Source organism: Pongo pygmaeus, chromosome 5 (genome assembly GCF_028885625.2).
Source record: "Pongo pygmaeus isolate AG05252 chromosome 5, NHGRI_mPonPyg2-v2.0_pri, whole genome shotgun sequence".
NCBI lineage: Eukaryota > Metazoa > Chordata > Mammalia > Primates > Hominidae > Pongo > Pongo pygmaeus.
Genome location: NC_072378.2, coordinates 108,094,625 through 108,122,609, shown reverse-complemented (window position 1 = coordinate 108,122,609; position 27,985 = coordinate 108,094,625). Strand labels below are relative to the sequence as shown.

Below are 27,985 nucleotides of genomic sequence, written 5' to 3'. Positions count from 1 at the left end.
GTTCATTTAAATTCAATATATTTTTATTCTTTGTAAATACAATGAGTACAACCTTTTAACTTCACAAATCAGTTAATTCACTTTGTACAAGAAAAGTTTTACTCATCCTATGATAGTCCAAGTGCTGAATTTTTTTCCTCAGTGCTAGTACCTAATAAATCAAAATGTGAAAAGTACAGCAGCTATTTAAAAATGTTTGTTTCTACATTTCCATAAGTATAGAGTCATACCAAAGGAGCAGCTTAAAGTGTAGGACGATGTGTGTGTGTGTGTGTGTGTGTGTGTGTGTGTGTTCATTCAAGGCTTTACTAGAAACCAGTTTTCAGAAAGGCATTGAAGAGTCTCAGGCTGTTAGCAATGGATCAATCAAGAACCCTTTTAGCATTCATCTCCTTGAAGTTCCTTCTGCAATTACGTCCATATTCGTTTCCTGTCCGGTGTGACTTGCTGCACCACGAGTTTGGACCCCCACTGCCTTTGGTTTCAGCACTATGTTAACGGGACAGCAATCTACCTCACTCAATCACTCATCTCCACTTTATTTGGTTTTGCTGTTTTTATTCATCCTCCCTTGACTTATGTTCTTTTAGTAAAGCTCTTCTCTTTTTGACATGTTATCCAACCTGAAGTCCTGGTGAGAATCTCATTTTGTCCACCAATTCCTTTGACAAGATTGCCTGGCCTATGGTATTAAAAAAGAAAAAGAAAGAACAAAAGAAAGAGAAAGAAAAGAAAAAAGAAGATAGAGAAAGAGCAAATCACATGGCATAAGCTACTTTTCACTTATTAACTCAGTTCTGAAGGCCACTTAATAATGTATTACAATAGAGGGGAAACTTTTGATAACACTTTTAATTTAAAACCTACCATTATTTTTAAAATAAATGCTCCAACATAACGTAGTTTTGAAGGCCGCAGTACGATGTTATACACAGAGCTATATTTGGTTACCAAACTTTATATGCTAAAAAGGAAGAGAAAGCACTACTTATGTTTCAGCTTTTGATCGTTCAGCCTGATCTTCCAGGTAAGAGGCAGAATGGCATGGCCTGTGGCAACCCCCAGTTTGCCCCCTCCCAGGGCATGGCAGCAGTGAGTTTTCAGTGCAGGCGGTCCTGTTGCACCTCTCTCCTTCCCAGCCACCCTACCCTGGTCAGGGCGGCAGGTCATAGCTACTGGAATGCTTTGTGTCAATTGGCATTTTTTTCCTGAAGGCTACACATTCCCCGGTATATGCTTCCTGAAGGGTTTGTTAGTTGAGGCTTGTTCTCCATGGGTTGAAGTTCATCTGATACTGTCCCATCCTGAAAAGTGGGTACCTTGTGAGCTTAGATATCACTGGATTTGTACATATCTGAAAGCAGTCTTGTAATTGGCACATTGCCGATGGTTTTTTTGAAAAACACTTCTTCTATAGTTGATGGGCTAATAGAACGTAAAGCTGGCAAAAGCAACAGGAGTTTTCCAAAGCGACAGGGTTGAGTGGGATATCTGGAATTCGAGAAGCCATGAAAACAAGGTCAGAGGCCATTACTCATGGAAACTAATGTCTTATACTGGAACACACATCATCTCCAGCATTGCTCATCTAGGTCTCTTGAATAACACAGTATCCCTGCAGCAAAGTTCTGGACAGGCACTGTTGTCCCTGTTTTGCAGGTAGACTACTTGAGGCAGGGAGACCATAAATGATGCTGCCAAAATCACACGGACACTCTCTCTATATTAACAAAAGGATTGCATTTTGTTTGGGAAAAAAAAGAAATTTAAGAAACATAATACTAATTTTAAGCCAAATAATAAATTTAAGGTTTCCATAATGGAAACCTTTTCTTTCTATAATAGAAAACGACCAGGGCGTTGAGGATAAAGCTAGCAACAGAACCCATGTTTTCTAATTCTCAGGACTCCTTCACAAGGCTATTTCCCTCAAATAAAATGGCTTCTTTTTCTAAGCAATTCTCCAAATTATTATTCAGGCATTATACTTAGTCTCTCTCAGGAATAATTCCATCCTTATTACACTGCAAATTAAAGACTAAGTTCTGTTGGGTGGCAGTGCCACCCAACTCTCATGTCAATGAAATTGGCATGTAATTAAAGATGTGAGAAATTGCTTAACAATTTCCTCTCTTGATGTCCAACATATATCGGTGCTCAGATGTGCAAGTTCAATCTTCTGCTGCCTTTAGATGTCTGCAAGCCACCTCCTCACTGCAGCCCTGATATTTCTTCAGCCAATAGTTAGAATTAGATATCAATATACATAAGGAGGGCTCCCTCCACTGAAATGAAACACCTAAAAAACTGAACTTCCGAGATACACATCTGTGACTAAGCTGGGTTCAACCCAGGCCACAAGGTGCTAGAAACTAAGGGATATCAAAATTCCTTCGAAGGAGTCAGGTGGCTGTGTTTAACTGCCTGATAACTCCACCCTGCAAATAAAGTTCAGGGGAGCAACTTTCATGCTTGTCTATTTAGCTCTGGGCACATGAGAGTCCTTCTCTTCCACAGAATACAAGGCTTATAGTTCATTCTGGGCCTCTCAGGACCTCAGCTGGCTCTTTCACTGCCCAGCTTCATGACCACCTGCGAATAGGGGCCACCAGACCACATCTAGTAGTGTGGTGTGGAAATGGTGAAGCTTATCTACATTAAAAAAAAATACTTAAATCCTATCACTTGTTCTCCTTGTTGAATGTATTTCTAATGTTTCTTGGAAAGTAATCCCCAAATCCATGTCTCCCTTTCACCTTGGCCACTTCTCTTCAACAGCTCTATTTCCCTTCCCAGGACCAGGCATAGTAGAGATAATTCTGCAGCGAGTCAGAGGCAGTGGCTGCCTCGACAACCTCTGCCATCTGCAGCATCCACCCAACATGCTGAACATTTCCCATGGTGAGAAACCACTGTGAGAAATAATCACCTTCAGAAAGGATGAATTTGGGGGAATCCATAGACAACCAACTCCTGATTTTCTGTGAATAGATTACCCACTCATCTACTCTCCCACTTATTTTATTCTCTAGTTGGGAAAGGGTTGGTTAGTCAGTCAACAAAAATTAATTGTCTATTACATGTAGCATACTGTACTACCAGAAACAATAGCAATGTATGAGGTCAGGTGTGGTGGCTCATACCTGTAATCCCAGCACTTTGGGAGGCTGAGGCAATAGCATCGCTTGAGCCCAGGAGTTCAAGATGAGCCTGGGCAGCATAGCAAGGGCTCATCTCTACAAAAATTCGCTGGGCACCTGTAGTCCCAGATACTCAGAAGGCAGAGGTGGGAGAATTGCTTGAGCCTCGGAGGCAGAGGTTGCAGTGAGCCATGATTGCACCACTGCAATGCAGCCTGGGCATCCAAAACAAAAACAATGCGTGTGTGTGTGTGTGTGTGTGTGTGTTAGAGAGAGATAGTCTGACTAATCAAAATTATTTTTTAGAATACCTATGCCCTTGTCTTCATCCATTAGCATCAATAATTGGATTTTCTTTTAGGTTTAAGTGTTTTAGGTCTATTATGGATTTGCATATTTGATCTTCATTTATAGAATATAGTTTGTGTGGAATGTCAATTCCTAGCCTTCTCCTTACGTCCTGGATAATTAGAGAAATAGCTTAGAGAGCTGTAATATACAATTAGGCTCAGTTTCAGTTTGCATGTTAACTTTTCATTTCTATTTCAGGTTTTATTTTTCTAGACAGGAAAGTGCTGGAGGAAAAAGTGTTCACTGATTTGAAGGGCTAAGAAATAAGGCGTAGTCATTTTTGTCACATGTATGACCCTAGATATAAATATTAAATTACAGCTGTAGCTGATATCAGAATGAAATAAGAATTCCATGAAATAAGAAATTCCATAATTCCATTATTTAATAAGAAATAAGATACTTATTTAATATTTACTATTCTAATATTTAATAGAAATAATAAGAATTCCATGGCAAAGCAGATGTGTTTTTTTCACACATAATTTTCTTCTTTTGCGGTGTTAGGGAGATGTAGTTTACTTGCCATTTCTCTAAAATAGGCTGTTGTTAACCCACGGTTAAATTCTCTCGGGCCACGCTATCAGCAGCTCCTGGCACACCAGGCTCCCCTCCTCACTCACCTCTCTGGCACTTCCCACAGGACCCCTACCAGCTCCTCCACCACTCTCAGGACACACCTTCTCCCCTGCTGAAATCCTGCTCCCATTGAAGGACCAACTCACATGTTCTTTCCTCCGCCCATCAGACTTTCAGATTTTCCGATTGTCCCTCACTCCCGCTGACTAGGATTCATCTCTCACACTCCCCACATTGCTTTCCTCTCTTCTCTAGTTTGGATTGGAGTGACACTGCTGCCCACTTCTTGCGATGGTAAGGGGCAGCGTCTTGCTCCTTCTGGTATCCCATAACGCCCACCTGCAGCCCTGCACGTGGCCAGTACTTGGCAAAGGCTTGACTAGATCAATAACTGGATACCACGTCCTTCTCATCTGTAAGTTCTTAACACTATAATGGCTCTAAATGTCAAAGGTCAGTTAGGACATACAAGTTAGTTAGTTTGGTTTTTTTTTTTTTTTGTCTTTTTAATTTTTTTGTTTGTTTTTTAGACGGACACTCACTCACTCTGTTACCTGGGGCTGGAGTGCAGTGGCACAATCTCGGCTCACTGCAACCTCCACTTCCCAGCTTCAAGCGGTTCTCCTGCCTCAGCCTCCCGAGTAGCTGGGACTACAGGTGCATGCCATGATGCCCAGCTAACTTTTCTATTTTTAGTAGAGACGGGTTTCACCATGTTGGTCAGGCTGGTGTTGAACTCCTGACCTCAGGTAATCCGCCCTCCTTGAACTCCCAAAGTGCTTGGGATTACAGGTGTGAGCCACTGTGCCCGGCCTACAAGTTAGTAGAAGCACCCAGATTATGTACTGCTCCATTTAATAATTTTGAACAAATATTAACTGCCTACTATATATATTCTGTAATTCAATATGCATTTAAAATTCAAATCCTGGCATTTTAATTTGAAAAAACATATTCAGGTGCACTATCTGTCAACATAGTTTCAGTGATATTCCATGGACAGGTAACAGTTTCATTCATTTAGTATTCAAAAAAGGGTTTATGATAGAAATAGGGAGACTCTAGCAGAAGTGGTATCACCCCAAATGGACAGAGTTGACTTGGGATTTCTCTGACCCACAGCCTCTACCCATTTGATATATTTATTCCCCACACAGTGTCTATAGCTGATGTTGAGATTATGGAGCTGAGCTTTCGCAGGTTCCTTTCAAATCAGCCTAGAGAACAGTAACTCTATTCTAACTTCAAATCTACCAGTCCTAACTCAGGAAACTAGAAAGATTCCATTTCTCTTTAAAAGCCTGGCTTTTTTTTTTTTTAAAATGGCATAATACAATTTATACTTCTTCTTTTTTTTTTTTTTTTAATTTTTGGTGGAGATGGGGTCTTGCCATGTTGTGCCCAGGCTGGTCTCGAACTCTTGAGCTCAGGTGAACTGCCTGCCTTGGCCTCCCAAAGTGCTGGGATTACAGGTGTGGAGCCACCTCAGCCCCCAGTCTATACTTCTTAATGGGTTTGCCCAGTGCTGGGACAGCAAGAGCTTTGTTGGAGCCCCAGTGTCTGAGAGTTCCTACAAACAGCCGAAAACAGCCTCTGCCTGTGGGCCCTGCATGGCCAGAAGTAACCTGGTAGATGTTATGACACAAAATAACAGATACCAGTCACCAAGGCCAAACAACAGTTATGATAGGTGAAAAGATGGCTTTTCTTTAGGCTGGGCATAGTGGCCCAGGCCTGTAATCCCAGCACTTTGGGAGACTTAGGTGGGAGGATCACTTGAGGCCAGGAGTTCAAGACCAGCCTGGGCAACATAGCAAGACCTTGTCTCTACAAAAACTTTAAAAATTAGCTGGGTGTGCCGGGCGTGGTGGCTCACACCTGTAATCCCAGCACTTTGGGAGGTCAAGGCAGGCAGATCACGAGGTCAGGAGTTCAAGACCTGCCTGGCCAACATGGTGAAACCCCATCTCTACTGAAAATACAAAATTTAGCCAGGTGTGGTGGCAGGCACCTGTAATCCTAGCTACTTGGGAGGCTGAGGCAGGAGAATCGCTTGAACCTGGAAGGCGGAGGTTGCAGTGAGCCGAGATTGCACCACTACACTCCAGCCTGGGTGAAAGAGTGAAACTCCGTCTCAAAAAAAAAAAAAAAAAATTAGCTGGGTATGGCGGCAGGCACCTGTAGTCTCAGCTACTCAATAGGCTGAGGTCGGAGGATCACATGAGCCCATGAGTTCAAGGCTGCGGTGAGCCATGCTCATATGCCATTGCACTTCAGCCTTCCAGCCTGGGCAACAGAGCAAGATCCTGTCTCAAAAAAAAGATAGCCTCTCTGGAAAGTTCTCTCATCCTTTTATTTGAGATTGGCATCTGAAGAAAGGCACCTGTGTTTTCTCAAGGATGATGTGGCCACTCTCTCACATACCAACCATTATATTTTGAGCTTCATTTTTTTTTTTGAGACAGAGTCTCGCTCTGTTGCCCAGGCTGGAGTGCAGTGGCACAATATTGGCTCACTGCAAGCTCCACCTCCCAGGTTCACGACATTCTCCTGCCTCAGCCTCCCGAGTAGCTCAGACTACAGGTGCCCACCACCACACCCAGCTAATTTTTTTGTATTTTTTAGTAGAGACGGGGTTTCACCGTATTAGCCAGGATGGTCTCGATCTCCTGACCTTGTGATCCACCCGCCTCGGCCTCCCAAAGTGCTGGGAGCCACTGTGCCCAGCCTAGGCTTCATTTTTGACCCCTCCATACCCATTCACACAAATGTTGTTCCATTATTTTGATGGATCAATTTGTTCCACCAGGACAACTGTAATATGTCTGACAGTGCTTTCACTTTGCTCATCTAATTAGATTTGCTCCTCTCACCCACCCTGAGAGATAGGTAAGGACATGGATTCTCCCTAAATTAACTGGCTGGCAACAAGATAATTAGTCACAATGTTTGAACTGGCTTATTACCGCCTGCTCAGGCATTCACAATGGAGGCAATTTTCTTAAGTACATGTTCAAGGCAAACAAGGGTCACCTGTTATGGATGTAGCTGTTGAGCGTTAGCTGAGCCTCATCTTGAAGGGCTGCAATGGCGGCAGCATTCCGGAAACTTCTCAGTTCAGAACCACTATGTGTAGGAACTGGAAATGAAGACCAGGAAACTGTGATAGACAGCATAGAAATTGCATCTGGGAGCCAAGCGCAGTGCTCACGCCTGTAATCCCAGCAATTTGGGAGGCCGAGGCAGGCGGATCACTTGAGGTCAGCAGTTCGAGACAAACCTGGCCAACATGGTGAAACCCTGTTTCTACTAAAAATACAAAAATTAGCCAGGAGTGGTGGCACATGTCTGTAATCGCAGCTACTTGGGAGGCTGAGGAAGGAGAATTGCTTAAACCCTGGAGGCAGAGGTTGCAGTGAGCCGAGATGGCGCCATTGGACTCCAGCCTGGGTGACAAGAGCAAGACACCATCTCAAAAAAAATTTTTTAAATAAAAAAAAGAAAGAAAAAAAGAAATTGGGTCTGGGAATGCACCTCTCTGGAAGTGGATGCCCAGCAGAACATGCAGGTTCCCATAGCAATAAAAAATGGGTCCAGATTAAGAGTATCAGCTCCCTTGAAAACCGTCACCTCTTTTTGCAAGGGTCAGTTCAGACTTCGAGGTGGCTGAATTAGTGAGGTGGCAAAACTGGGGAAGGAGAAGAAACAGGGGTCTGTGTCTGCTTACCGGCTTTGAAAGTGACGATGCATTTTAGACAGGCAAATTCAGTAGCATCTAACCGGAGTTGTCTAAATCGAGCCACCACCTCTTGTAAAGCCTGTATTTCAGATATGATCTTGTTCAGCTTCTGGGAATCTGTGTTGTCACCGTTCATGCCTAGAATAAAAATATGGGATAAATACCCTAATATGAAGGCATTTTCATGATTTAATATTGATTTTTGACAAAATCCTGCATATCAATATCTATTCAATTGTCACTCTAAGATATCTGATTCCATGTAAACCGGCTATATTGTATGAAAGTTAATATAAAATCTTCTCTTGGATGATAACAAACACAGTAATTTGCATTTAAATAACAATGCAAGCAGTCATGAATACAACAAAACAACATTATTTGCATTTAAATATAGATTTATAAATGACAGGTATACTCTATTGTTCAGCAGGAATTTGTTATTCTTTACATGTTGTTCTTTTTTCAGTAATGTATTTTTATGGTAATTTCTACAACAAAGTCATTAAATTGTGCAATTCTTACCAGATACAGCCAGTAGAGTGTTAGCATCAACCGGAATGGCCCATTGTGCTATTCCTAGAACAAACAGTTCTCTCCAAGCATCTTCCAAAAGCATCAGCTGTCATACAATAGATGTATAATATAATATAGTGTGTAATTTATAAATTTATAAACAATTTCACTATGTAAATTTCCATTATTTTAAAAAGTGTTTTAAATGCCTGTCTTGGTAATTTTTTCTGAATATTCTAGCTTTCCCTTATTTTCCCATATTTTCCTTTTGAAAAGGTGCCTATAGATATGCACATGGATTTGAGAGTCAGCCATTCCAATTCTCCAAAGTTTCCTTCTCTCAGAAAAGGATTTGCCCCTCTTGTCCTTGTATCCACCCATTCCTGACCACCTAGAAGCTCCTCTAGAGAGCGAGGCTTTATGAAATGCCAGCAGCTCAGCAGGTGGATTCCCCTCACAGAGAATGCTGCTATTAGCAGGGTTGAGGATTCCTCAGACGCTTGCAGAGCTGGGTCCCCATCTTCCTGGAGGGTTGAGGGGGCTGGGCTGGGAGAGAGACAGAGATCACTAATTCCCAAGAGGCATTGGGGGAAATCAGGGTGTAATTATGTTAATCGGGTTTTGCTGAGTTTTCCTCGTCTCACTGCTTGATTTTTCTGAGACCCATAAATGGACAGCATCAAGGTGCTTGTCAATTTTATTCTAATAAAGTGTGCTACTGAATATTTAAAATGAAAATCTGTCTCTTTTTCCAAATTAATACACCAGATTCCACTTCACTGCAGGTTGCTTGTTGTCGAAGGATTTCTACCAAAGGGCTAAGTGGCAGACAGTAAGTAAATTTTGTTTGGGTGAGAGTATACAGATACTTATTTTGAAAAAAAAAAAATAGCCAATCTACACACACACACACTCACGCACACACAAACAGCAAATGGTTAAAGCTAACCAGTAAACCTGGTCAAAGATAGGACCTAACTACCTTAAAAAATCTCAAAACTCAAAAGCCAGTCTACTCTAAATGATTTATGTAAAAGGATTTCTTTTGGGAGCTAAGAGCTGAATCATGAAGGCTTATAACCAAAATCACAATTAGACCAAAGAGTTTAATTTTTTAAATGTTTTATTTTTAGTTTTATTGCATCAAGTACAGGAAATAATTGTAAAATGCAAGGTAAACAATATCTAATTCTGGCCATATTTGAAAGGGCAGGCCATGAAAAAAGAACATCTCATGCTAGAAAATGAAATGCTTTTAGCACATTGCCCGATCTTTCTGTAGGAAACATACTTCATATAAAGGGGCACTATTATGCTTTAATTAGGTATGAAATGAATTGAAGAAATAAATCCTTTGCTTTTAGAACTACTTATTAGCCTTTTGGAAAATTTGTCATTAATTCCTGTGAATGCACTGGTAACAGCCAATGGTTGGGAACACTTTATTTTCTTTCTTTCCTTTAAGGTTAGAAAAATGTTAGCATTTCTGATATTCCTAACAACAAAATTTCTGGGTCTCAGTACAATACAATGTTTTGCTGCACACACTTTTTCTTCCTCTGAATGTCATTTACAACCACGGAATTATGCAAAATGCCTATTTGTTTACAAAATGTCTAAAAGTACATGAAGAATCAAGGAAGATCCTAGCCTACAGGAGGTGTGCACTGTGCCCCTTGGTCTTACATGCTGATCAATTAGTGACCAAAACTGGGAGCATCGCAATGGAGAACGTAAAGCTGGGAATATAAAATAATAACATCAGTTCTGAAAAATCTCATGAGGGCATACTCTTACCATCTTCTACTTCTCTCAGTTCCAATGTTCTTAGTAAAACATTGTTTCATCAATAGTTTTAGAAAATCATTACAATTTTAAAATTTGAGATTATATTTGCTGTTTCAATCAAACAAAAAGAGGTAATGTTCTTGTATGTGTGTTTTTCATAGACTGGACCCAGCTTTTCTGAAATAATGTAATTACGTTTCTTACTAAGGATCATATAGGTAGATATTTTGAACCCATGGGAAGAAGCAAGTAAAAACAAGTAGTTTCCTCATTGCTATTAAGAATGGATGCCTGCCTTGGGTGGTTTACCCAGGGATGGAGGGAGTTTTATAAGGCTGAGTGCTACTGCTTCTTTCCCAGCTCTCTTTCTCCCAAGGCCTCAGTGTGGTCATACCTGGTCCTGCAAAGACAGCGTGGAGAAGGCTGGCACACTCTTAGCCCACTTGATGCTCATGAAGAGAAGTCTGGCAGCAGATTCACACACCGACTCCGTGGCCACTTCATAGAGATACATTGGGGTCCCATTCACTTCATGGGGGTACTGGGTGGGGGAGAAAGAAAGACACCTGGAAGTGAGGAAACCACAGCTTTGCAAGAAGAACCAAACTTTTAATTTCTAATTAAAGCAAGGAAGGGGATAAAAAAGAATTCGGATGTTTTGCTTAAACATGCAGTTGACATTGGTGGGTAAAAAAATCGAACATCTCTATCTATAGAGTTTGAAAAGTAATACTGGTTGGGGGAGGTCTATTTCCACTCTTTGGGAGCCTCTCCCTTCCAAAGGGTCCTCTGGCTTTTCTATCCCCTGCAGCAAATTTTCTTTGGGCTGAGCCAAGTGCCAAGCCTGGCTCCCAATTTAGACAAGAGCTGCTTGCATTTGTGTAAATAAAAATAGATGTGAAAAAGTATAAATTAATAGGCATCCCAAACACAAATATGCATATGAGTATTTTTAGAAAGGATTAGTATATTATGGAAATATTTCAATTAGACATCTTAATCATTCACAGAGCATTCCCATTCATAACTGACAACATATTCATAACACTACTTTCCTGAGCTTATTATACACATCAAGGGTAAGAAAGCAATATTAAATATTGTGCGTGTGCATGTGCCCAGGTGTCTGGCTTCCCTGCAGTGTGGGGCTGCAGCTGGCCCTCCTCTGAGGGAGATCCTAGGCCCTCATCGGCCTGGAGTAGGGGTGTTAGTAGGTATCAGCTGGAGGCCTGAAGGGTAGGCCTTAGGTGGCAGCCTTTCCAGGTGGTTCAGGCTGTGGCCCTGCTCCTATGGAATCAACCCTGCTGTAAATCCGCCTGCCTCAGAAGTAGGTGAGGGGAGCATGGGAAATGAACTCAGATTCCTCATACTGTTCTAACAGTGTGATCTCCACATTTCGCTCTTGCATTAGAAACTCATGGCTTTGCCCAAGATCATACATGCCAAGATTTGGAATTCTGGAGCCCTTCCTCCAGCTGTAGCCAATTCTACTCCTCTAAAAATGAACGTTGGTTCTTCTAGCCTTTAGGAACACCTGAGGCTGCCGTCTGGATTTAGAGGAGGTCTCCACTCATCACCCATTACCAGTGGGTGTTTCCTAAAGGTGCGGGTTCCTGGACTCCACCCCAAACTTGCTGAAACGGAATTTCTGGGGGGATAAGATCGGGAGTGCACACTGGTAGCCACTCGGAGGTTGACTCTACTGTACACTCAAGTTTGAGCACCCCTGGCTGAACAAGGGAGAGCAGGCGGGCTGGAGCTCCATGCAGAGACCAGCCAAGCACCCTGGAGTTCTCTCCCCAGTTTGCCTGACTCCAATCACAGCTCAGAAGAACTGGGTGCGTCCCTCTCCTCCATTCGCTGGCACGAGTCTCTTGGGGCCCAGCAAGGCCGCTGACCTTGGGCGTGGGCTGAGCCAGGCTCACGAGGGTCTGCCGCTCAGGAGTGGTGGACACCGCGGCCAGCTCCAGGCCGTGCGGCTCCAGCTGCGTGACCGCGGTGAAGAAGGCGGGCGCAGGGAGCGCAGCCGAGGGAAAGTGCGCGGCCGCCCCGTTCTCCTCCTTGTGTCCACGGAAGTAGAGGGCCACTTGCTTGCGGATGGTGGACGTCCGAGGCCCCCGCTCGTGCTGCACGGCTGCAGAGGCAAACAGAGAAACGCATGCCGGCGATTAGAGACGTCGCGACACAGCCGCTGCGGCGCTCCCCTCAGCCCCGCCCCAATGTCAAGTCTGGGCAGGCAAAATCGCCCAAGAGGTGAAAAGAAGAAGGGAGAGGGAATCTGAGGGAGGAAGGGATTCTGAGATCGTCTAACCACTACACTGAATAGATTCGGAAGCTGAGGCTTAGAAGAGGGGCCCGTGCTCAAAGTGCCACGATAATGGCAGAGCCTCAAGCAAGACTAGGTGTGTTCTCCTTCGGTCCAGGGCTCCTCCCCACCAGGGAAGGGGGTTCACAGGGAAACCAGAGACCCTCTGGGCTGGAGTAGCCAGGTATCCTCGCCCCCATCCAAAAAAGAGGGGGCGTCGCGCACGCCAGACACCTCGTCTCTGCACAGACTTTTCCAGCTCCGTCCAAGACCAATCCTCCCTACGCCCAGGCCCCGCCCCCACAGAAATAGCTTTTGGCCTTCGAGGGCCGCAGGAGGAAAGGACCCGAGCCCCGGGATTGCTAGGGAATGGAACGAGGGAGAACCCGTCTCCGAGTATGCTGGAGAAAGGCAGGGGAGATGTGACAATTACCACCAACAGTTTAAACAAACAAATTAATTCAGGGCAATCTTCCGCCCGCCGAGCTTGACAACTTGTCAATACACAAGTTCAACAGGTTGGACGCTCCCTCCGGCTTCCTGCGCCGCAGAGGAAGGGGCTCTCTCCTCCTGGAGCTGCCACCCGGCCCGGGCCGCCTCACAGCAAAACCCACTCGCACCCTGTTCCCAGGCCCCACAGTGTCCTCCAGCCCATTACCCTCGCCCCCTGCCTGGGCCTGGGGCGCCCTCGACAGGCTGCAGCGGGGGACGCAGCTCGGACCGTGCTCCAGGCCCAGGAAGCACTCTGACGTCCTGGTTCTTGCTGTTGCGCGCTTAAGAGCCTTGGGAGAGCTGGGTGTCCGAGGCACCCACGGGCGTCACCCTGCCTCTCCAGCCCCCGTCCCTCTTTTCTATACAACAGAGAGAAGGCCCTGGACTCACATCGACCCAATGGCCGTACTGATTTTGGCATCTTGGAGAATTTGCAAACGGGGGCTGGAAATTCCGCCTTTTCGCGTCTCTGCCCTCCCTTTTTCAACACACCGCGATCTTCAAGCCTGTATGATCTCCTCCCCGTGAGACTATCCAGACTTTAAGATCCTGGTGGAGGCTAGCAGGCTTAAGGGTGGCCATGAAGGGCTGCAAAGAGGAATTAGGACCGGAGGCAGAAAATGCACGCCGGTGCCCTGGAGAATGGGGTCCCCCCAAGCGCTGCCTGTGTGGAGATGATTGTGGGGCGCAAGTTCCTGATGTGGGCATGGGTCTTGCCCTGGGGAATTCTAAGGGTCGCCAGCGGCTCCTGCTGAAAGACGGGAAGGATACTACTGAAAGCCCGAGGCCAATTCCCAGCATCTGGAAAGAAGCGCTCCGGGGTTGATTTACATGCATAGGAGTGCCATGTATTTTCTGTACATATAATTTACTTACTACTCAATCAACATTGGAATAAAGGGATGCACTGATTACCGTCTTTGTTCATGTTGACTTCCAAACACTTCTTCAGCCGACACGCCCTGCACTGGTTTCTGTGCGTCTTGTCCACCGGGCAGCCTCCCTGGAACAGAGTGCGGGGGTCAGCGGTCCCCTGGGCCTTTAGGCTGAAGACCCGGAGCCCGCACCTGGGCGGGAAAACGGCGTGGAGGCGCGACTTTGCCTGGCCGCAGGCCCTGGAGCCCCGAGCCTGGGCCTGCAAAACGCGAGGGCCTTGGGCATGAGCAGCGCCAGATCGAGAAGGGGCTGAGACGTCCCAGGCTACTTCAAGAGGGCCAGTCCCGGACCCCAAGAAAGCGGATAAGGGGGAAACGTCCTTCTCCAAGCAGGTGAAGGTTAGAGAGCCGGGTTTGGCAGACCCCGCAGGCCTGCGGGGCTCTCGCTAGGGGAACCTCCGCCAGTCGCGGAGTGGTGAAACGGGGAGGAGACTTCAGGACCGAAGACAGCGACTTGGCCCCAGAGAAGGAGGCCTCTGAGTTCCGTTAACAGCTGGTTTTTGGGTCAGGATTCACGCCATACCGCCCTCCCACCAACGATTCTTTCTGCTTTCAGTACTTGAGTCTACCTCTTTCTGCCACTTTCTGGGAGAGCCCGTTTATCTATCAGATAAATCTCTCCCATTTATTCTTCACTCTCCTATTACCTCACTTTTGCTTTTGTATGAAGCCAACCTTATTATCAGCAAGTTGAGAGTTGCCTTAAAGACTAGCCTCGGCCCAGGTGCATAGAAACACAGCCCTTCCTGGAAGGTGACAGGTTAGGAGGGCAAGGCCTAGAGAAGGTGAGGGTGAAAAAGGAAGAGCTCAAGGCTTGAGCAAAATATAGAAATGCTCACCATGTAAACAGGACCAGGAAGGTAATGTGACGGACTGTCAGACTAAATGATAATATGGGCTGAGACTGTTAACATGGTAACTGAATAAAGGTAGTCACTTCTTTAGAAATATTTATCTGAGATGCATGAGAAAATAGATGTTTTACCTAATGCAATTTTCTGAAAAAACATTAGCCATTGAAAGAGGAAATCTACAGATAAAGTTTCCTTTGGAATTTATTCAGTATTAGATGTCATTACTGAGGGGACACATTACTGAGGGATACGTAAAGAGTCATGTGCATGAGTTTTATACACAGAAAATATTTAAGACATTGTGTGCTCTCCTATATTTATAGAAGTTGCTACTGTTACATTTGTAGTGAGAAGAAAGATAATAAATGTATTTTTATTTTGCTTCATAATCTCAAAAATTCATATACTCTGGAGTTGGAGTAAGTATGTTTTTCCTCCCCCTGAAACCCTTTAGGGGAAAATTACACATTAGAATGCAGTTTTATGAGTTCACACTTCTCCAATTTAAAATATGATTATTTAAAATAAAGGTGGGACAGATGTTCATATCCATTTCTAAATGTACTCATTACTGTTAATAATAAATTGGAATATAATTTAATCCTAGAATAAGAGAGAAAGGAAATAATTTTGGTGTCCAAAGGGAATTGTTTAGGGCATCTTTGCTGGCCAATGTAATAGTTCATTGTAAATAGGCTTTTTAAAACTTATTATTAAATGTAATCATATATCTATCCTCAGATGGTATCTTTCCAGTATGCTTATAAGCATGCAAATGCAAAATGGAAACCTTCATAAATTCTTAACTGTGTCTTCAAATCAGATCAAATGTATATAAATATCTAGCGCCAGAGAGAAGGAAAAACGCCTCAGCTCTGATCATTTACTCTCCTTGCAAGAAGAACACCAGGCCTGATGAGTCTATTATCAGTCCTTTACAAGCACTTGGACTGATATCAATATGCTTGAATTGATAGCCATCCCCTTTTAAAAGATCAAGCACAACATCAGAGATCTTGATTTTCCAATTCTGTTCGCTGCATAAAAGCAAAAGACAATCTAAGTAGAAGTTGGTTCAAATCTGACAACCCCCAGTAATCGCACAATCCTGTGGAGTTATTGGGATACAGTCCTATGCGTGTAAAATGTGATGTGTCCATATGGTGAAGCTAGAAACTGATACAGTATCCAATTAAACAGATAACAGGGCTAGAGAGCAAAATTTATCTCAACGCAAATATCTTCTGTTTTTGTGGTTAATCCAAAACTATTAGAAAACGATATGAGCAGACATGACTTCAGAAAAAGACGTCAGAACAATTCACTAGCAGCAGACAATATATGCATGTGTATACATGTACCCTATATTTATTAATTAGTGAAAAGTGTTTTACTATTTTGTTACCAAAGGATGACTCCTGACTAATGCATCCTCAGGGATCTTTCCAAGAGTGAAATAGAGACCTCTGTACTGAGGGTCTGAGTCGCTGATAAGCAGAGGGCAAAGTGTGGGACCAGAAGGTTGATCTCCTTAGTTAAAATCAGCCTATTACTGAGCTGGAAACTGAGTCAAGAGGTTCTGCTCACTCTTTCTAGAAGCTTTGGCTCATACTCAGCCCATGCCAGATTCCTCTGTCTCTTTGAGACAGTTCTGCCTACTCAAGACCAAAACAACCGACTGGGCCCAAATTCTAAGCAGAGAAAGAGGACAGGGATATGGAAGCTTGAGGAGGGTCCCAGTTGCACCTTCCTTTTGAATCTTCTCTTCTTCCTCACCCTGCCCTTTTCTGACAAGGCATAGCTAAGGTCACATGGGTGCTGAATTCCCACTGCCCACTTCCAGAGCAGCCCTTCTTCTCTGGAGTTGAAAAGGCACAACCCTTCAGAAAGCACTGCCTCTCTTCCAAGTGGCTAGCACTCACTTGGTGGTCTCGGCTAAAGGTGGTGGTGACCTTGACTCAGATGTCTGTGTGTCACTTACTTCTGCATCCCAGGCAAGTGATCAGGGGACTGAGCTTGATGCTGCTAGGAGTGAGTGTGGGGTAGGCAGGCACAGTAACAAAGCTCTTTCTCCTGCTTGCTACTTGTGGTTTAGATGCTAAATTCTTTAGGTCCCTTGGGCCGGCTTTAGAGCCACTGGGTGTGGGCCTTACCCAGTGTCAAAATCTATCAGAATAATAATAATTTTAAAAAAGTGTAGGGAGGCTCTAGGACTTCAGACTTCCTCCTGTAAACTCATATCTTCCCTTACCTCTTCCCGCCTTTCCCCCGCCAAAGGGCCTCCAACAGTTGAGGCAAGAAGGAGGGGAGAGGAAGGGAGAGGTCAGGGCCGGGTCTCTGCTCAACTGCGTGGAAACTCAGAGGAGGCCTTGGCACAAACAAAAGAGTGAGGAGGCAGCAGAGCGGAGCCGAGCAGTGCAGCCCTGGCTAAGGTACCTGGTTTCCAGATTTGCAGACATAGGTCCTATTCCTTCGGATGCTCCGTTTGAAAAAACCTGAGCAGCCGTCGCAGGCGTAGACCCCGTAGTGCTTCCCCGAGCTGCGGTCGCCACACACTTTGCAGGGGATATCTAAAATGCGGCCTGAAATCGCAGGAAAGACGGGGAAGGGGGGAAGGGGCGAGAGGGAAAGGAGGGCGGAGAAGAGGGAGAAAAGGGGAGAGGGAGAGAGAGATGCTAAGCAATCTGACCTCTGAAGGGATTAGCACCGAAGCTGCGGTAAAAGCAAATAATGAAGTGATTTTATAGCCAAACTTTTTTTCCTTGAGCAAGTGTCAGTTTCCTACAATGAGCATTATTCATGCACCGCTACATGTATTTGGGTCTCCTCTAATCGCCGAGACCCATTTTGGAATAAAAGATGACAGCAGGCCCGGGCGGCAGTGCGGCCCTCCACTGCCTTTCTGCTCCGCGGAAACTTTGGCCGCCTCCCTCCTTCGCTTTTGCATTTAACAGAGAAAGTTGTTAGTGAGCGCTCGAGGAGACAAACTTGAAATGTAAAAGGGAAAAGAAGAAAAACAAACACGGCTGGAACCAGGGATGGCAGCTGGAAGGCAATCGAGTTTTCTCTGAGCTCCGCCGGGCGGTGTTATTATTAGGATTATTATTGTAATGCTAATACTTGGATTATTAATGATAATAAGGGTAGTGGTAATTGGCCAACTTTCGCTTTACCTATTTAAAAAATGCTTGGTGAGTCGCTTTAGAGAAATTATTTCTTTTAGGAAAAAATTATTTTCTCCGCAAAGTGGTTCGGGACTAGGCAAGAGAGAGGGGAGCGACGCAAGTTGTCGGTTCCCTGTCGGGTTAGCTTGGGACAGGCGTCCTTCTCCCTCCATTTCCTAAGCCCTTTCTCCCTAGAAGACTGGCCTCCACGCACTTGGTCCTGTGTGGGTCTCTTCCTCCCGGTTTTTCCAGTGCTCTTTGAGCCTGATTTCTTTTTTTTTTTTTATTAAGAATCTGACTGATTTATCTAGGCTGTATCCCCCCCACCCCCCATGGACCCTACCTCAAGAGAACTTTCCTTGGAATCCCTTCAAGCCTGGGGTGGCCACCGACCCTGGAGGAGTGTCAGGGAGAGGGTAATATCTGGCCGTTTAGAAAGGGAGGGATTCTTTTTCTCTAAGGTTCAAGAGTCCAACAAGTGCCTGAAGCGGTTTATAGGGACTTAGAAATGCTTCCTCCCGCAAAACAAAGGGAGTATTAAACTGTTAACTTAATTAACACTTTAATTTTAAAAATAACAATAGTTGATAACAATTGACTTATTAAATCCACTTGCTTTTCTCTTCTACCTATCCGAAGGCCTCCAGTTTGGGCCCCAGCGGCCTCAGGCCTCCCTGAAATTCGACAACTGCTGCCGAAAGCGCTTGGGTTGGGGACTACGATGAGATTGAGGTGGGGAGGGGCGGCAGTGAAACGTCTGGGCGAGGGGAGCAGGGGAGGTGAGGGCGTGGCGCGGGGAGGGCCTCGAGGCACCGGAGGTGTAAACTTCCTCCTGAAACCCGAGGCGTCCGGGCGAGCTTGCACCGTGGGTCCCAGACTCGTCTCAGGTGGAGGGGGTGGGGGAGGGAGAGCGCGGGGGACCGTGCTTGGGGGTGGGGGGGTGTTCGGTAACGACCAGGCTCGGCCGGATAATTACAACCCCGCGGCAGCACCTGCCTATAGAGCCACCAGTGACCCGTCAAAAAGAGTAGCATGGGAATTCGGACGGCGACAAAGGCGGGCAGGGGAGGCGCGCGGCGCGGCGGCCACCGGCTCGGCGCCCCCCTCCCACAGGGCGGGAGGGGAGATTGTGCTGTGGGAGGGAGGGGCTGGAGAGGGCCAGGCGAGGGCACAGCGGGTCTTGTCCTCCACTCCTTCGGGCCTGTCACTGCGCCCAAGGGAGTTCCTGGTCTCTCAGGAACCGGGTCTGGAGCTGCGCTGCACGGCACTCACTCTGGAAGCAGTAAACTTGGTTTCCATATCTTACAACCATCCTCTGCTTAACACGCGCCCTCTGACCGCTCCAGGGTCCACGTTTGGGGCCCAGCAGTACTGTCACCCCAGCTGTCCTCTTCCCCGTGGCACTGTTGAAGATGCCAAGATGAGTGAGTGGGAGGAGCAGTGGTGGGGTCTCTTTTCCCCCACTTCCCATCCGGACAGGAGGCCCATGACAGCATCTCTGGAGAACCCGATGAAGGTGGAGGGAAGACCAGTGCAGGGTGGGGGCCCCTCCTCGGACTCCCCCGCCCGAGCTTCCGGACTGTTGCCCCCTAGGCCACCACCAGTGCGAGTCCTGCCTCTGAGCAGACCTCCGAGCCGCGGCTCCCGGGGCAGATTAGAAACAGGCAACCGGGCTGGGGCGGGGCCCAGGAGGGAGGGACGCGAAAATTCCGGGGCATAGCGGGTCTGTGCCTCAGACTCCGCCACCCAGCCACGTTAGGGTGACTTGGGGTCACGAGACAAGCTGGTTGACCCCGTTGCAAAGCTCCTCTCATTTAGCAAGCCGAGCGAGCTCCGACGTGAGGCGAGCCGGAGTTTCCTGAAGCTGGAAAACCGTTCTTAACTTCCCTCGCCAGGGGGTCCCCTCGGGGCTTTTTGTGTGTCATAATTGCCTAAAGATATATGGCAGCTTCGATTACTGTAATTACCATCAGAGGCTGTTGAAAGAAGTTAGTCTGGGCTGCAGGGGTGACTGGCCAGGGTCTCGTTACCACCCAGGCGGGGCTCCGGGTGACATCGCTCTGCTCTCCAGCCGCGAGAAGCCGGGCAAGGCGGGGGGCTGCAGCTCTGGCTGCTCGACCCAGTCCTGACCCGGCCCGCTGCGCGCCGACCTCCTCGCTGCCCCGGGCCCGAGGGACGCAGGTCTCGGGTTGGCTGCCGCCACCGGTCTGGAAAGGGCCTAGATGCAGCGGCGCCACAGGCGGGGGCCGCTGTCCTGCGGGCCTGAGAAAGCTCAGCAGCCGCGTCCCGACCTGAGCCGGGGCTGGAGGCTTCCAAGGCCTCACTCAGGCTCTTGGGAAGTTAGAACGACCAAAGTTTCCTCAAGGAGCCCGCTGTGGTTTTTCCCCCAAAGTCCGGAGGGTTGGCCTGCCTCCTAGTCCACAGCGGGGGCGCAGCCGCAGGCGGGCAGAGCTCCCCGCTCACCCCTCCCTCGCCTCTGAGGCCTCACCTTTCAAGGGCCCCAGGGGCTCCACACCCCGAAAAGGACGAAAGAGCCCGGGGCTCCTTACTTCCAGGGGTGTAGGCGAGGGCCTGTCCCGGGGCGAGCGAACTAGGAGGCCTGCCGAGACCCACGGGCTTCAGTTTTTGCAATGGAGGCTCAGAATGCAACAGAAACGGCCTCCTGCGCCTCCTGGGAAGGACACTCACGCCCGGGAATGCGGGCAACAAAAATCGAGGTCGCTTTGCCTCCTGGAGATTCCAACAGCGAGGGCCAGGGTAGGCCCGAGCCTAAAGGGAAACCCAGTCCTGCGCCAGGGTCCGCTCTGCATTCCGGCCGCGGTGAGGGCTCCTTCTCTGCTCCCTCTGCCCCAGCTTGAAATATTTCTCCTTTTCTTTTTGTTCACGTTCATTTTACTTTAATTTTTAAAAGGTCAGCACCCAAAGCAAAACAAAATGAAAACACAATCTCCTTCTTGGAGTGGGGTAGGAGGGCGGGAATTGCATCCCACTTAAGTGAGACTTCATTACCAGTCCTCAGAAGTATCTCCGATTCTCCCAACTTTCAAAGACTCAGGACAATGAGGGCGAGTGAAAGGGGGAGGGGGCGGGAAGGAACGCATAGAGCGCCAAAAATGCTATCTGCGAAAACAACACGGGCAGCAAGGCAACTTCGGGATATGGTGACTGCGGCGGCAACGGTCGTCCCCAGCCTCAGACCCTGGAGCCCGCAGCCGTGGGCCACGGGATGGCGGGAACTGAAATGCCCCCGGGAGATCTGAGCACCGTGGTCGCGCCTGCTCAACGCTGGCTCGGGCCTGCACATTCTTGGGTTCCGCAAGCAGGGTGCAAGCAAATGCCCTCGCACACACACTTAGCCCTGCGCTCCTGAGTCTCGGGGTGGTGAGAGGTCAGCTGCGGCCTGGCGTTCGGAGAGCCGGCAGCTAAGGAAGTTCGAGGAAGGAGAGAAGCGCACGGAGGAAGCAGGCCTCGCACTCCTGCCTCTGCTGGGCTCCGGCTCGAAAAGTCCTTGGGATTAGGGATTTGGTCCTCTCTTTGCTAGAGTGGTTCGCCATACTTTAAATTCCCCAGTTATGACCTATGCGGATTTAGGATTAAGGAAAATGTGACTTTTAAATTGTTTCTGCTTCCCAGTTTGCAGGATTATTTGAAATAGTTAGAAACGGGGTGCAAAGCATTCCATTCAAAATCCGCTTTGCACAGAGTTGCTTTTGCGCGCTGGAGCTCGGAGTTTTGAGCGAGTGTGTTATTGTGCTACCGCCTGGAGCTGCGGCCCAGTTCCCGCCCCCATGGCCCCCCCACCCAGCACCTGGCGGCTAAATGGAGACAACTCATCCGACTGGTGGGCTGCGCGGGTCGTAACCTTCTCACCGCACCAGACGGAGGGATCAAGCAATCCAGAGGCAACGAAACAGCTCTCCCCTCACCACGAAATGCTCCACCTCATGGTCTACAGGGCTGGGCCGAAGGCACACGCCCGCTGGAGTCCCTCTCAGGGGCTCAGAGTCGCAGCGCTCCAGGCAGGACCTCCCCAGCCTCCCCGCTCGCCCGCCCCAGGCTGCGCGCCTAGGCCCCACGGCGGCCCGAGAGGTACCCACTTGTTGATCCGGCTGGCTTGCTCATGTTGGCTGTCCCGGGGCGGAGCGGTTGGTGGGCGCTGCCCGAGTCCCGGCCGGCAGCGCCCGCCTCGCCGCCGGGCGCCGCCGCTCTCCAGCCGCCCTCCAGCCTGCAAGGCTCCTGGGCGGGACAGGTGGGTGTCTCGCGCGCTGCGCTGCTCCCTGGGCGCTCAGAATTCGTTCCACAGTGGAAATTTAAGCATCCTTAAGTTTCTTCCCGGCTCTTGCAAAACCGCAGCTGCTGGGAATGCTGCTTGATATGGACACACACATGGACAGACAGATGGAGAGATGGACAGGAAGACTGAAGAAGAAGGAAGAACAGCAAGAGAGGGATGTTGAAAGACAGAGATGGAGACACGAAAATGGCCTTCCTACGGAGCGAAATCCCTCTTTTTCCCCATTCCTGTCACTCAGTCTTCAATCTCTCCTTCTACATAGGCATGCAGAGTGTGGGCAATCTCTGCCGACCGCTGGTCTCCCAAGGAAAGAAGGAAAACACAACCGCAGTCTCAGAGGCAGACGGGCTCCGCGCTGCCGGAACCCGAGCGCAGAGTGGGAAAACTAGATTGCTGGGAAATCTTCCGAGGGAAGAGGCGGCCAGGTCCGGGTTTCCGGGGAGAGCCGCGCACGCAGCGGCGAAGGGTCCCCGAAGTTCATTACCCCGTGACTTTGTGCCTGTCGCTGCGGGCTGGGTCCTCTGTAATATCTCCAGAAGCGCTCTGACAGGCAGCCGCGGGGAGGGGAATAGGGCGTCCCTGGCCCACTTAGCTTTTCCCCCAACTCCTGGCGGGGTCTGACGTCAGCCATGTGCGGGGAGGGGATGGGAAGAGGGAGGGGGTTAAATGCTAATGATATTAATGAACCTCCAAGCGGCTCCCAAAGAAAATGCAGTCGCTGTCGGAGCTTACGAGTTAGAAAGTGTGAATATGGGAGTGTGGCTCTGTGAGTGCGTGATGGTGAGGACGGTGCGGCTCGTAATAAAAATGAATTCGTATATTTCACGGCAAGAAGGAAGGGGAGGGGTGACGGGGCTTTCTCAAAACGCTTTTCCCCCTCTCCCAGAGTGCCAGATAGATTCGCGGAAGAAATTGGGTGGCTGTGTGCTGGCGTGTGATTGTGCGCGCCGGACATGGCCATGTGAGTTGGTTCATTCTTGGTCCGGTGCCCCTTCTGTTGGGTAAAACTTGGATCTGGCCCGAGGTGAGTAATTTACTCATTTTGCACATATCTACGGAAAGTCACGGCTGTGGATGGGGTCTTCTGGAGGTTCCGCATTCCTTCGGCCTTCGCGCGGTGCGTTTGGGCACCAGCCGAGGGGAGGATGCCGCCAGCTTCCCCAAGCAGAGCTGGCCCATCCGACGCTGAGCGAATCTCTTGTCGCCTCCATTATCTGCACCAGGGCGGCTGGAGGGCAGAGCGTTCCCTCCCGCGGCTCGTCCTCGGCGGGCGTTGCGGGATCCCGCTCTCCGGGCGGAGGGATAGTGAAGAGCGGCCCTCATCCCCTACCCCCTCCCCATTCCGCTTGCCTTCCCGCGATTCCTGAGCTCTCTCGCGCCTTGCTCTGTGCGCGGCGCTGGGAGAGCGCATGCCGAGGGAGCGATGATCCCCGATCTCTAAGAGATTAATTCTATTTAAGCTCTCTCGGCAGCTTGAACTTGTCGAACAAGAGCTTGCCAGTCCCTCCTCAGGGCGTGGGCCCGGCCAGAGGTCAGAGGTTACACCTCCCGCCCTCCTCCCGACGTTCGCAGGGAGGGGAGTTGTGGCCGGCGCTCTGCAATTCAGCCAGCCCAGCCCCCGGTCCCTCTTTCTCCAGACTGGGTGTCATCCTGGGCTTTCAATCAGAGTTTGCCTGTGCGTGCAAGTGAATGCTGGAGTCCCCCGAGCCCTGGGAGGGCGCAGCAGGTCCTCCGCCCGGGCGTCCCAGGGTGAACGGGCTGTGCGCTCCAGTGGGCTCCGACAGCACGTGATTGCAACTTTCTGCCCAGCCTTGGCTCGGCCTCGAGCTGGGGGTCGCGCACACCACACACACCAGAGCCTGTGTCCTCCCTAGTGGAGCGCCGCTACCAAGGCTGGGGTCCCGGGGAAAGAGCAAGATGGGGGATCTTTATCTCTCAGGTTATTCCCTCCTCCTGGGTTTTTCGAATTGGGACGAGACTGGGGAATTGTGGGACGAGGCCATAAGCGCGTAGGGTTTTATTAGGTGACAGGAGGAGAAATCAGCGTTTTTTGACAACCAACTTGTACAGCCGCTTGTGGAGCTAGCCCGACCGGCGGCGTAGCACTTTCTCGAACTCGGCGCCCAGAGAGGGGAGGAATTTCGGGCAGGATTTGAGAAACACAATAAGATGCCAGGCTCCGTGTGGAATCCTCGGGTTCTGGTTCACGCCAGAAATCCACTTGCTTCAGCCACCTACCACCACCACCCCCATAACGCGGACGCGAAAGAGGGTGCTTGGTTCAGGACAAAGAACTTCAAGGGTGGAACTAATTTATCTGGGGCGAAGATGAGGGCAGTGTGGGGGGTGGTGACTAGACCCAGGCCTGTCTCCAGGGGAAGCATTTAGGGGTCTGTTTCGAGAAGGAGAACTACGAATTGCTTTGCCTGTGCGGGGGCTGGACGATGGCTTTCCTGGGCTCCAAACCACCTCTTCCCCTACTCTCGAACACTCCTGACAGGCTGGCTCATTTGTAGGCACCAAAACTTCTGGAAAATACTCAAAAGGCTCATCAAATTGTCTCAAAATCAAAATGGGTATCTTCCCTCTTTTTCCTGTCACCAGTCCCTAATCAAGCAGGGTGTCAAGAAGATGCCTACGGAATACACACACACCCCATTCAGCCCTGGCAAAAGGCACAACACTGCGCGCACACACCCGCAGCATATGCATCCTGTGTTCTGTGCGCCCGGCTGTAATTATCGGCGCGCTTTGCATAAATCACAATACAGTTCTGAAATCATCGTGATGACTTTCTGGCATGATTGGTTCAGTGGTAACGGCGGCAACAATCTCCAGGGTAGGCGGGAGGGGCTGAGGCCCCGTCGCCCACCAGGTCCCAAATAAGCCTGGAGCCTTAGTGCCGGCTGCCTTCTACTCAGGCAAAGCTGCTGCAGGCCACGGGGGACCTCGGATTTAAGGCGTAGAAACTTGGGGCTACCTTGGGTACAGCTCAGAGAAGAAAGCCTCTGCAGGACAAAGACTATGGCTCTTCATCTTTCTATCCTCAGGCCCCAGCATGCTGCCTGATTCATAGTAGGTGCTGCATAAATGTTGGGCAAATGAAGGGAAGTCACCTGCAGATGCCCTGAGGGGCCACAGGAGGCACAGCCAGGCTAAACGCTGGAAACCACGAGATAGGGATTCAGGGCTGTGCCAACAAGCTGTGTGACCTTAGGCAAGTGACTAGACCTCTCTGGGTTCCAGATTGTTATTTGTAAAAGGATTCTCACCCTGTTCAGTCTTAATTTTCAAAGATTTTCCTGTGAGTCCATTAAAGGAAATGATTGATAAGGGGCAAATGCCATCTGTCTCAAAATTATCTTTTAACAGAGACAAGACCTTAAGTTACAAGGATAAGTTTATTGCTTTGGAAGGTGGTGGGGATAGCCACACCCTCAGAGGTTCTGAAACCCTTCTAAACAGGTTCAGACATAGCCCCTAGTTTCCTCTGTAGGCTCTTGTGAGTATGGAGCTCTCAACCAAAACCAAAGCCTAAAATGCAGGGAAGGTATCTTTTATCAAAGAATGTTTACATTTTGGTCCAAGAGATAGGAAATAAGACCATGAGAGGACCATGGATCAAGGGGTATTTCTGCCCATCCATCAATCTACCCACTCATCAAATACTGAGCACCCACTATATGCCAGACCCTGGGGATATAGGAGAATAATGACATGACTCCTTTCTCCATGTAGCAGGGAGCAGACACATAAAAGGTGATAAATGTTTTAGATTGGGATGAAACACAGGACACTGGAGATATATACAAGGAGCCCCTAAACCAGTGTGTGGTGAGATAGGCTGTCCAGAATTGCCCTGGAAAGCTGGCCTTGTGTTAGGAGAATCTACTGATTCTACAGTCCTCTGAGGACTGTATTGTATTATAGCTCATTCCTCTGCTAATGCCCTGTTAAAGAGAATCCTATTAACTAGGTTGTATGAGAGAGGCAGGGGTACAGAGCACCCCTCTAAGTTTCAGGCTATCTGAGGTTGACTGCTAGCCCTGCCATTCACTAGCTTCTCTAAAAACAGTGACATTTTTTCCATTAACACCCCCTCCACACACACACATTCTTCTAAATTAAAATACCGAAGGTGAAAGGACAAGCTTTCCCATCAGCTAGCAGAGCTGATGGAATTGGTGTTAAAGAGACCCCTTCCGCAATCCCCTGTGATCAACCCCTCACAGAGGCCATTCAACCTCTAGAGAGTCACTCCTTTAAAATACCATTCCCCTTACTGACATGCAGAGTTAAGAGATGCTCAGACCCAGGAAATGGCTGGGAAAACCTACCAGCTGAGCTTGGCTGAGTTTTGATGTTTAGTATCCAAAAACACTCTGATACAAGTTTTTGTTTGTTTGTTTGTTTGTTTATATGAAGGAGGAAGTTGATTTGCATTTGCTTCCACATCATAATTCAACCTATGGCTGTTGTTTGCCCAGTGAATGGTGAGAGAAGAGGTGGGTCATGGAGCAGTGTCTGGCACATAGTAGGTGCTTGCTAAGTGCCAAATGAAAGAAACAGTGTTTGCAGGCTTGCTCTTGATTCTGCTGTGGATCTCTCTACAAGTTGTTTGATTCCTATCCAAATTTACCCCCCAAATAAACAAGAACAATCCAGAAAAGGGACCCTTGTTCTCTAGAATCCAGTGGGTCCTTAGTTGCAGGGTTTTTTCTTGACACTTTTGAGCACTGTGTTGCCAAAAGTAGTCTGTTACTCCCCACAAGTAGGAAGATGAATGCTGCTAACAGCAACAAGAAGACAATGCTCTGTGTGACCGCCCCACTCACCCTACAACCTTAACAAATAACAAGTCATGTCTTTGCATTTATTCACACCCTTGGTTGGGCAAAAATTCAGTTCTAAGGTCAGGCTGAAACTCCAAGGCTTCTAGAGTCCTGCTGCATCTTGACATTCTCTGGCTCCAAGAATAATCAAGTAGAAACATCTTTCTAGTCCCTTGCACCCTGGCACATAGTGGTGCTTTGTAAATGTGGAATGTATGAGTGAACCTGCCTAATGATACTCAATGAAAGCTACTGAAGCTTGAGGTGAAGGGCTCATTTTTGCTCAGCCCCAGCAATGGGGTAGGAAGGGAACAGGGACAGGTCCTCTGGATCTCCAAACCTTGGGAAGCAGTGCAGGTCATTTTTGGCTTTCTGAAAACAAAAGAATGACTAGAGAAATAAGAAAGCAGAATACAGACTACATCCAGGAAGATACTGGCTGCCAAGCTTTCTTCAGCCTCCTAATTTCCTGTGAATTACACAGTCTGACTTGGCTTCCATTTAGCCTGGAATCACAGAGCACATAAGTTACAAGGCACTCCTCTAATGTAGTAATTTTATAGATGAGGAAAGTGAGAACTTTAGAGACAACTTGTCCTTGCTTACTCACTGAGAGACAGAGATCATCCCCAGAACCCAGATCTCCTGATGCTGAGTCCAGTGCTCTTTGAAATACTCATTCCACTGCATTCTACTGCATCCAGCTACCTCTCATTTCCCAGAAGGGCTTCTAGAAGCTCCAATTAAAGCAATTTCACTTACTTACTAGTGAAGTAATCAGAATTAAGAACAGTGATTTGTGCATCTTGAAACTATAGTTCAGTATTTGTGCAATGTCAGCCTCCTTTACTTCACAGGGTTTTTTTTCTAAATTCCCTTTCTGCCAGTACCTAAAATTTGCTGTGTTCCAAGGTATAGAAAATCTGTGAGGTGTCCTCTCTGTTTTATAGAAAGGATGATGTGACCTACAGGAGCAATACTTAGAGACACAAATCA

General features: G+C 48.1%; 1 protein-coding gene across 1 annotated transcript; it reads right to left on the bottom strand.

Annotated features, from left to right (window-relative positions):
• Position 1: 1 nt before the first annotated feature.
• On the bottom strand, positions 2-22,727 carry NR2E1 (nuclear receptor subfamily 2 group E member 1). Its single transcript, XM_054489996.2, has 9 exons — positions 21,961-22,727; positions 17,136-17,281; positions 13,826-13,913; positions 12,012-12,247; positions 10,508-10,654; positions 8,335-8,431; positions 7,798-7,947; positions 7,104-7,209; positions 2-1,491 (listed from the first exon to the last, which is right to left on the bottom strand). Exons 1-9 carry the CDS (start codon positions 21,983-21,985, stop codon positions 1,329-1,331), a joined length of 1,158 nt encoding a protein of 385 aa, XP_054345971.1. The 5' UTR covers positions 21,986-22,727; the 3' UTR covers positions 2-1,328.
• Positions 22,728-27,985: the final 5,258 nt, after the last annotated feature.

Coding starts and splice junctions, on each gene's coding strand:
- NR2E1 (XM_054489996.2), bottom strand. CDS start 21,985: ATGAGCAAGCCAGCCGGATCAACAA. Junction 17,282..21,960: donor CAAGCCAGCCGGATCAACAA/GTGGGTACCTCT, acceptor CTGCGATTTCAG/GCCGCATTTTAGATATCCCC. Junction 10,655..12,011: donor TGGCTCAGCCCACGCCCAAG/GTCAGCGGCCTT, acceptor TCCCCCACCCAG/TACCCCCATGAAGTGAATGG.